Raw genomic sequence first — 11,146 nt, forward strand, 5'->3', positions numbered from 1 at the left:
TCAGGAAGTGAAAGGGAAAAGCTACTGTATATCATTATTCTTGACAAAAATTTAGACAAAAATATTACAGTATAATTAAGTGACAAAAAACAAAACCACAGACTAAGGAAATATTTTAAAATTCAGAGTTGAGAAGTTGAGAATGATTTTGTATGGCTCACTAAGGGGTCATCCATTGTTTTCATCATTTTAACAATGCAACAAAGCATATTCTATATGGGGTGGGGATAAACAGCAAAGATCTTATAATAACAAGATAGCATTCTCTGTGATTTGCATGTAACAAATAGAAGCGTCCAGTTCACAAAGAAAATAATTGTAATTGAATGAGGGCGTCCTAGTTGTTACTATGGCGTTTGTTTCAGAATTTGCACTGAGATCATAGATGTCAAAGTTCAAAAGTAATTGTAATTGTAAGAGGGCGTCCTGCACTGCATTACTGCAAAATTTGTACAAAGAAATTGCGGAGAACGCTATCTTGTTATTATAAGATCTTTGCTAAACAGTATTGTTTTCTTTAATGAAAATATATAAGGATGATTTAAGAATGACCAAAGTCATAATTTTATTATGGGTAATTCTGGTGAAAGGGTGAGCATACAGAAAAAATGTTTTGTACCCTCTACTGGATCTGGCTAAATTATAATCAGACACCTGAATTGCATTAGAATGTTGGCATATGATACAGTACAGTAGTATGGTGACCTATAACTGGGATATTTCTTATTCTTGTAATTTTACTGTAAACCTTATTTATGTAGAGTCACCTCATAACTCATATCATATTTTACCCTCAGCACATATGCAGAAATGTATCATTGAATTTACCTGCATATAATTTGTTCTTAACTGATATTATTTTCAATTTTTCAGGTAAACATGAGTATGATAATGTTCGTCACTTAGCCTACCCTGATACCACGGCAGCTATCATTTGCTATGACATCAGTCGACCAGATACTCTTAAAAGTGTTATTGAAAAGGTAGAGTACTGTAAAACTTTGTTGCATACTATATACTTTTAAATTTATATATATTAATGGCAAATGGGATAAACCCATAAAAACAACGAGCAGCCACATAAATGCAAATAATGATAATATAAAGTTTAAACGGAACAGTAGAGAAAATCCGATCAAGAATGACAAAACAAACTAAATATCCACTGGAAAAAATCCCAATATCTGCAGACGGATCCGTTTCGGCCTTCTAGGCCTCATCAGTGCAGCTAGGGTAAAGATGAAGACCAAACGTTATGACCATACATGATATATAAATTAATATCAGATATTATCAATTTAATAATGTAGCAAGGTTATTATTAGGAAAATGTGTTGTCTGTTGTTCTCTCTTTGGCTTTCATATACTCTACTCTAGATTATGCTTTTATGTTATTTTTGGTTACCTAGTAGTTAATATTTTGTCCTTCTCTTCATGTAAAAAGCTCCTGACTGAAGTAATATTAATTAACATATCATTTTATATGATGTATAACATTTTGAATATTCATAAGAATAATTTTGAGTCCCTTTTTTACAAAGTATGTCCTTACACATTAGACCAACAAATATAGTGTTCTCCCGAGGGTCACTAAAAGCGTCACAGTAATTGATACGTCTCTTGATGCGTAGAAGTTGACCGTGACGCTTTGGCAGTCATCTGTGACCCTTAGCAATTGGTAGTGATTGCAAATTTTATAGTAATTTTATGCTAATTATTATGCAAATTTTCTGTGACATTAACGATATCTTGTAGAGAAAAATGAAACATCTCACTTCTGTTAATATTTTTTTGGCAAAACTCTATCAAATGAATAAATATGTGAATAATAAATACAATGAAGAAACGAAGTATGATCAAATTTATACTACTATCGATCAGTTCTTTCTATAATGCTGGTCTACAGTATTTCTTTGTAATATTTTGATCGTTAATTGAAATGAATAATATTTATTTATTATTGTTATAATTATTTTATGATTTATTACTGTCATTTCAATAATACTGTATTGACTGCTAATAACAAATTGCACTCATTAAATCCTTACAGAATAAATTCTAATTATAATACGGTATATTTTTTATTTTTTTCTTTCAGTGGCAGCCTGAGATTCAAAAGCATTGTTCAAATTCCCCAATAATCTTAACAGGCTGCAAAAGTGATTTAAGAAACAATGTCCAAATTTTGTCAGAGCTTGGAACAATGAAGAAAATGCCAGTATCCCATGATAGGGTAAGAAAAATTTATATTTTCTTGAAATGTGGCAAAGACAAGCCAAACCAATACAGCGTGAAAAAGTAAAATGAATTTCTCAGGCAGAAACCATCACCAAATTGTTAAAAATTGTTGTTTTAACATTGAAAATAGGGAAAATAACAGCATGGCCTAATGTATAAATATATGAAAGTTAGTTTAGTTCAATAAAATAGATTTTAAAAATTTTGACATCCCAGCATGTTTTGGCCATTATCTCTGAAACACGAATTGTGACGAGTGACTGCTTTGGCTTGTCTTTGCCACAAATGCTTATTGAAATGTCATGAATTTGTCACATTGTTTAAGCAGAAAATAATTGGCATGTTTTCATACCTTGCCCTTTTCCCACTATAAAAAATTTGATTGATGGTTACTAATTTGTATAGTACCCCTACAGACATTCCAACCCCCAACCGTCCAAATGCAGGAAACACATCATTCCAGAAAACAGAATTTTTGTTCAAGCGGGGCACAACACATTTTGGGACAACTTAGGGGTGTACACTAGTACAGGCCTAGCATACACATTGAGTGAGGCCTCGAAATAAACCAGAGGGTATCTGATCATCTCGGTCACACCTTCAATTCAGTCGCGCGTTCATTTCGGTCACGGTATTTTATGTGTCAGCAATGGAAATAAAACAAACAAGAAAATACAAGCCATGTGTCTGCTTCACCTCAAGAGTAGCCTACTGTGAGAACTTATTTGTGGGAACGTTTCCTTATTATTCACTACTTATATATTAATCTCTTTAGTTAGGTTCTATGCAACTAGAAATAGGCCTAGCAATATGATTGATTTTGTCGGCCTAGTGTATATAAAAGAACCCTGAAACGGCGATTAAAATATATGTAATTATAAACAAATTGATAAATTTTCATGGAAAATTTAAATAAGAAAGTAATAGTATATTTCCTTTATTTTTTCATCATACCATTCAGTATATTTTCATATATTTATATATGTATTTATTATAAACATGATCAGAACATAATGTAAATGAAAACAAAGGTATGACCAATTAATCTAAAATTGATACTTATTTCATGACAAAGATACCGCGACCGAAATGAAGCGTGACACAATGATCGGTTACCGTTCATAGTAGGCCTACCTTAGTTCTATGTCCTCATGCTCTACTGCATAGTCTAACCACTCTACACACCGTCTCTAGGGCCTAGCGTGCAGAGTATACTGTGGGAGTTTCTTGGGTATTATCGTAATTATTTTTTATTATACAAAAAAGTTGAAAAGTGGGGCAATTTGGGGGTTGGGCAGGACAGTGGGACACGACTCCGAGACAGGCCTGCCGAAAGCGGGACAGTTGGAATCCGTGCCTGTTGAACTTTGTCAAAATTATTACACTACCGTATGTAGATATGTTAGATGATTCTTTTCAAACAGTTCATTAATCAGTTGAGTGATAGTGGGCACAGGCCTACCATTTGAAAAACCCTGTACCCCTGTCGGAAGTAAAATAAGTATAAAAGCAAAATAGCAGATGGTTCTATGCTTTTATAACTTGGTGAAATATTTCATCTTCTGGAAAATAATACTAAGATATTTGGGCTGGAAATACCCATTATCGTTTAAACATCTGTGTTTTGCAATGTGGCTTCTTATAAGTCTGACATCAGCTTCTCATATAACCTATTGACCTTGTTTACTTATACTTATTTTTTAAACTACTTGTTATCCTTGTAAAGTGGTATTCTTTTGAAATCTCGATAATTTAGTATAGCGCAGATTGCTTGCAAACTGACCTATATATTATGGGCGTGTTTGAGATGAAACCTAATAGGTAGAATTATTAATAATCATGAAAATACAGATAAATTAATCAACTATATAGTAGTGAATGAGCTATTACATAATCTTTCAAACATATTTTTTCTCTTCATTTTTATAGGGAACCAAGGTAGCAAGGCAAATAGGAGCAGCTGCCTTTGTGGAATGTTCAGCGAAAACCAACTTGCACAGCGTAAGAGAGGTCTTTGAGAATGCCGCCCTCGCTTCAATCGGTAAACTTAGTCTACAGAAATCATATATGGACTTGCCATCAGTTGGCAGAAAACTATCAATAAGGCAATCATTTCGTCGAAGGAAGGATGGCTTCCAATCACCTGTTCGTGTGAAAACAACCGTAGTGAAAGCCGAAAAGGGTAAAATGTGTGTAGTGATGTAAGGCGACAAACGATGACAGATTCGCAAGTGCAATAATTGGAATGTGAAGCCGTTGCTTGCTAAAGGGGAAGCTAATTTTAAGGTGTTGCATGAAAGTAATGAAATTTTATGACTACTTTCAGAAGAAATATTAAATGCAAAATGTACATATCTTTCTGGATGCAGACATCAAAGTTGTTGGCTCACTGGTGGTAGATGACAAGCAATTGGTTGACGATGTGTCACGACACAAGAATTGAAGAGAGTATGATATGGGCCAGGCTGACATAAATAGAACAGTAATATTGAGGGAATGATATGTGAACCCATAGAGAAACTGTATATAGCATACATATATATATAATGCTCATTTTAGTTAAAGATGCATTGTTCCATGCAAAATGTTTTTAAAATCATAAAAATCATCTTTAAAAGTAAGTTGCTCAATTATGTACTCGAACACAATTATGTACTTGAACACAGAATATTTAAAAAATGTTTACAGTGAAAAAGGATAAGGGTACTTCCACTTATTGGCAGTGTTTTGTTATTTTCCAGTATAAAATTCAGGGTAGGCCTGCACATTTTTTTAAATTCCATTTAAATTTCTATGCTCAAATTTGTTACTTCAAAAAAAGCAAGTTAGTTTCATGATTATTTTTTATGATTTTTCGTCATTTTTAGGGGACAATAACATCTTTAAAGTTTATTATCAATTGAACTTTTGACTGATGAAAATATGCTGCAGATGTTTGTATGTTACAAAGCGTAGTTACAAGGGAATTTCTTGGAATAATTTTTCCGGCAGTTGCTAGTCTTCTCAATCATCGCTACCAGGTTCTCTGTTGCTAGTTTTTTTATGAGAAATTTTTCGGGTATTACTCCTTGTAATAGTACATTGCTGCTAGTATAAAAGATGGAATGTGACCCAAATGCTTGGTCACCATACAGTATTTTAACTAGTGTAATTCAAAGATTATAAAAAGCAAACTGATTGGAGTCATTTCCTCTCTCAAAGTTGTTATCAAAGCAATGGAAAGAGTAACATCGATTCCAACAATATATATACAGTGGCATTTGAAAAAATAAAAATACACCACACTTACCGTTTCCTATAATTTGATGAAATTATACATATTTTTTATTACTGTTAATTAAAGTGTTCTCAGTTCAGTGGCAGTTCAAGAATTGGGGGGGGGAGTGGTGCAGAGGCACATATTACTCCCTCCAAACATCCCAGTTATTTTGACTGTGGAAAAGATTATGAACCATCTGCCCTTAATTTATTGATGTACTATTCAAACTTTTGTATGGCAAACATCATCTGTATCTCTGATTGGCCAGTTAAGATTAATCTAAGTACATTACAGACTGTTTACCATCTATTTAGCCTAGTATTACTTCCTTCTTGGAATTGTGTTTTCAAGGTGTTCGTGTTGGTCGGAGACAATTAAAGAAAGTGACGACAAACAGATAAAGTTTTTCTTTGATCATTTAACTTTTTCATGGAAAGTTACTTAGCTGTTATGTAGAACTATTATAATAGCTTCCTTTATACCAAAGATTTTAAGCCAAGCATTTATAATAGTGGTTTACAGTACAAACAAGTTTGGACTTACGGAAAATTTGTAAAAGATTATATCCTTTCAGTAAAGTTGGGCAAACATTAATAAGACTTTGATCCAACATTGTATGCTCAGTCATGGAGTAAAAAATATTATCATCCATGATATGGTAGTGTTTCAGACACATTTGATCAAACAATTCACGTGGCTTTGCATGTCTGTTGGAAAAGGAATGATTTTTCTGTTTCATCATACAAAGTTTGATCAAGCATTGTCTGTTGTGTTTGACAGGAAACCTCAATGTATGCCTGCCTAAAGCTCTGTCCACACTATTTAATGTTATGTGTAAAATTGTATGAATTGCACCATATATGGGCATGATGATACCCATAGGCAAATCACCAGTATTTGTGACATACCGTAAAAAAAACCAAATTGAAGCCCATGGGCTTAATTTCGAATTGAAGCCCACTCTTTAGTTTGCAAAATTAGCCTCAAGAACAAGCCCATCTTGAAAATAAGTTCATGGGCTTCTTTTCAAGATAGCATAGGCTTCTTTTCGAGATAGTACAGTACATACGCTGTACATGAACTTCGGTAAACAAAATAAATTAAATACAAGCTTGGTTGATACAGTAGTTTAGGTGATTTAATGCCAGTTAAATACACTATGATACAGACTGATGTTACAGTGGCCTTATTTATTGTTTTATAGTACAAATTCACAAAATTTATGGCATTCATTTTAAAAAGAAGTCCCCTCTTTACTTTGCAAACGTAGTCTCGAAAAGAAGCCTATCTAAGGTTCGCAAAAAAAGAAGCCCAGGGCTTCAATTTGAGGTTTTACAGTAATGTCTGATAGTGTGGATAGGGTATTAAACCCTTCATTATTGTTTGTTTTAACTGTTTGGTATTTTTAATGCTGATCTACAGTAACTTTGCATGAGTCAAGTAATTTCCATCCTTAACATATATTGTGCATGCATCAAATTCAAAAATAGCAGTATTTCTTCTACTTTTTTATTTGGTTTTATAGATGTTTATTCATATCATTCTTTTAAAGTATCTATGTTTATAAAGGTTATTGAAAATGTCACAAAGGCTAAAGTATTAATTATATATGATACAATATTTGACTGGTATAAACAGTATTTGAATGTATAAAGAAATGTGTTATGAATTTGGCATCTTATGTTAATCACTGTTGAATGATTATTATTCTTTATAGTGTAAATATTTATCTGATACAAAATGCAAATATTTGATGTCTTTTTGTAAAAACCAACATCTTTCATATCATTCATCAGAGCCAAAGTGTATTTAAAACATTTCTAAATTTACCTTATAGTATAATTATTGTCATTATTGTTATGGCTACTGTTATTGTTATTTTGAAATTCATTTGGATACTTATTATAATAATGAATATTGTAATTATTATTGTTATTGTATATTTCATTATTATTGTTTTTATTGATGTTATTAATATTATTATTTTTTTAAATTTTAAGTAGTTCACTGCTATTATATTATTATTATAATTGTTTTTATTATAACAACAAAACAATACATTTATTATTAATCATGTTTTCCTGCTAAAAGTTTATCAAGATACGTAAGAGCATGGGTTTAACCACCATCCAGTTTATAGCGAGCATTTACAAATACGTTCGTCATCCATTTTAAATGAAGGTGCCTCATTGTTGTAACAGACTAGTAGAATATAAATATTGTAAATATCAAATATGTAAATTAAAGTTATTTGTGATTCATGTACATGTTTGTTCTTATTATTATGTTGAAGATATTGCTTGGTACTCACTATTTTATTCATTGTTTTAATCCAAAACAGTTTAATATTTAATAATATTTTCTGAAATAAACTGAACAGCCCTTTCCTGAAAAAATGACTTTGCCCATGCTTTTAGTTAAATTACCCCATAAGAAGATGAAGACAAATTTTAGACTCTTTTTTTTTTTTTTTATTCTTTATTCTGCTTTGGCATGGTAAGAGAGTTTAGTCTAAATATTCAATCAATTAAATCAACATGTATTAACTTTCTTTTAACAGGTCTAAATATTCAATCAATTAAATCAACATTTATTAACAGAATAGAATTACAATACTGTATACAGAATTATATATATATATATATATGATAATATATATATAATTATTGTCATATATATGATAATACAAGGAGTTAATTGAAAGAAGATGAAAAATCAATATTACTTCAATTTATAGCACTAATAAATAATATATATATTACTATATATATATATATATATATATATATTATTAGAACGCCATTAAAATTGTTGTCTTACAACCACAACTAAAATAGTGACACAGTCAAAGACAATAGTTCTACCTTTTTAACATTGATTACCCTATCTCGCAAGACAGGGCTAAGAAAAATTGAGTTTAAACTCAATGAGTGTTCCTCTGCACGGAAATCTTTAGTAAAAGGCGAAAGATTTATGCGTGATGCAGAGAAACCAGAGTGTCACGGCATATGGTTTATGAAGTATATGTATCGTACATTCTATCGTATTGGAATGATGTTGTTTTCTCACTTTAATAAATCATTAACATTTTAATTAATTTGTATATCATGTTATAAATGAATATAATTCTGTAATATTATTAAATGATATAATCAATTATAGTAGAATATAATTGCAACATAGATTGTATATTTGTGACAATGCATATAATAATATTAATGAATATGCATAAGTAGCTAACCATAGAGGGCGACGATAATGTTGCACTCTATACTAGAGGGCGCTCATAAATTTTCCTTTACTGTGTATAATTTAATAATTAATCATTCTTCAAGAGGTAGACCCGTAGCTTGTGGTAGGGATGACATAAATATTTTGAGAGGGCACCAAGTAAAGGGTTCGCACAAAACAATGGTATGACAATTGGAAACACTCTCATCAAAGACACAAAACGGGTGTTTGACGAAAAACTCGAGAACGGTTTAGGGCTATGAATAGTTTTTCACATTTTCAGGAGTACAAACGCTTACAAACTGGAGGATAAGTCAAAAAAAGAGGTGCCCCTAGTTTTTAAATATTCAAAAATCTCTAATGCTCTAAATAGCTGCACTCTCAGATTCTAGAGGGTCTTACTTTGACAGTCACAGTCAATTTTTATACGGTATGCAACCCTCAAAGTACGAAACTGGCACGATTCTGGCCTTAACTATAACCAGCATCAACCATGGAACTAACCTAATCTTGAAGTAAAGACATTCCGGTTATTGCCGCTGAGGTTTCGAGGTTAGAATAATAATCGTGAATAGGCCTATAAATGTATCTTGTCTGGATTGTAAAGACCTATACATTATGAAACATACAAATTATAAATAGGCCCCTATTTGTTGCTCATTTGTTATTTTTTACTACTTTGATATAGGCCTATTTATTTTCTTTTTGGGGTGGGGTGGGGGGCACAAATGTAACAGGTGATCATGCCTCCTTGTCCCCACCGCCCTTGACTGCCGGCCTGCCAACAGGTCAGTCTCATGGTCTATGGATCTGTTTGTATACCAGAGAAATGTGTACATTATTAATAACATTTTCGCGGAAAATTAGAAACGACACGCAAAGGTGAAGAAAAGATCGTCATGACGTAAATTTATTAGGGTTTATGCATCGGTGTGATACTGTTGGCAGGGCCAGTCGTTCCCGAGAAGTTTTAATTTAACGGTTACTCTGGATTAACAATTACTGGCAGAGTTGTATCGAAGGTGCAATGCGTGCGTCATGTGCAGTTTACCTTCATTAAAAAAAGTTTAGGCATGTATCCAGCGGGAGGAGAAAGGGGTGGTAGGTGCGTTAGTAATCCTTTTACCCTTCTGAAATCGGAAGAGATCCACATTTTTAAGACAGTCTCGAGAGTGTACCGAATATACATTTTATTTTGTATAATAAAAATTTAAAGGAGTCTTAAATCTTTACATTTTATCGGCGTAAACGGCGATTCAAGGGTCCCAGGGGCGAGAAAGTGTTGGTCCCTGTATATAAGTTAAGTTTTTTGCCCACGAATTAGGCGAAAAGATGTGTTTGTGGTGGAAAATGAATAAGGTTAAAAAGGAATCATAAATCTCATTACCGTAACCTTCCAAAAGAATAAAACGAATAAAGACAGATTGCATTATGAGACAGCTGTGTGACTGTTTTATTTACTACGGAATCAATTTGATACGAATGTTAAAAATTTAGTCTTCGCGCATCTTTAGCTTTACATTATACTTACATAATATCGCTGTTAACATAAATCGTTATATTCACATAGAAAAAAAAATGAATCCGCCACTGCTACCGGTTCTACTGTTGGTCCACATTTTCATACCCCGTACCCCTAAATGGTAATCCTGGATATGGCCCTGAACACAGAAAAAAGACAAGGTTAACAAACAAAACAAAAAACAAACAAAAAAGAGAGTATAGAAATGGAGTCCTTGTCTGTAAGCTTTATGAGATTCATTGGCGTTAAAACACCAGAATATCAACAAAAAGTTCCTGTCCATTTGAAGTTTACCAAAGTCTGTGTGGAGAGGAATGTAGTAATGTGCTGGTTGTAGAAGGGTCCTCGGTGGCTCAGTGAATTGGACGTTGGCACCAGAAAGCACACAGGGTCGGGGGAAAAAACTCCAAACCCTCTGTCGAAAAATAGTATTCCAACACTACTTGTACAGTCTCAGAGTGCCATTTCCGTGCATCGAGTGATAGGCTACCGTATTTTTACAATTTTTTCTGGGTCACAGCCCAACCACGGTGGGGTTGATTTGAGGTGGTAAATCCCACTTGAACCCTCTCTGGCTTCCTACGGGCCTGTTCTTATTCTTTGTATAAGCACAAACTTACATAATAAGTCAACTTAACACCTGTTCTTGTCTGTATTCGATATTCAATTTAATTCATATTATAGTAATTATTTTCAGAAGGTAAAAAATATAATTATTGAAAATGTCATGCATTTGGTTTATACGTGCTGAATCATTGAAATCATTCCTCAGTGGCGGGTCCAAAATTTTTTTTAGAAAAGTGCCGTTATTGTCAATCCAGAACCTATGTTCGAGAAAGATCAAGGTTTTGCGGAGTTCCCTTACCGATCTAAATGATTTCACTTCACACTCAGTT

At 32.8% G+C, this 11,146-nt stretch overlaps 1 protein-coding gene and 1 non-coding gene across 2 annotated transcripts in view; one reads left to right on the forward strand and one right to left on the reverse strand.

Annotated features, from left to right (window-relative positions):
- Nucleotides 1-4,783, forward strand: part of LOC117110489 (ras-like GTP-binding protein rhoA) — a 38,561-nt gene extending 33,778 nt beyond the window's left edge. Inside the window, exons 3-5 of the mRNA XM_033253212.1 lie at nt 874-983; nt 2,099-2,233; nt 4,168-4,783. Coding sequence (XP_033109103.1) covers nt 874-983; nt 2,099-2,233; nt 4,168-4,443 — 521 coding nt within the window. The 3' untranslated portion in view covers nt 4,444-4,783. The remainder of the gene's footprint in view (nt 1-873; nt 984-2,098; nt 2,234-4,167) is intronic.
- A 3,594-nt stretch (nt 4,784-8,377) lies between these two features.
- LOC117110516 lies at nt 8,378-8,497 on the reverse strand. Its single transcript, XR_004445709.1, has one exon. It is a non-coding gene; the product is annotated as a U5 spliceosomal RNA (small nuclear RNA).
- Nucleotides 8,498-11,146: the final 2,649 nt, after the last annotated feature.

Source organism: Anneissia japonica, unplaced genomic scaffold (genome assembly GCF_011630105.1).
Source record: "Anneissia japonica isolate Jap-2015-1 unplaced genomic scaffold, ASM1163010v1 scaffold3040_len1308831_cov196, whole genome shotgun sequence".
In the NCBI taxonomy this organism is placed as follows: Eukaryota; Metazoa; Echinodermata; class Crinoidea; order Comatulida; family Comatulidae; genus Anneissia; species Anneissia japonica.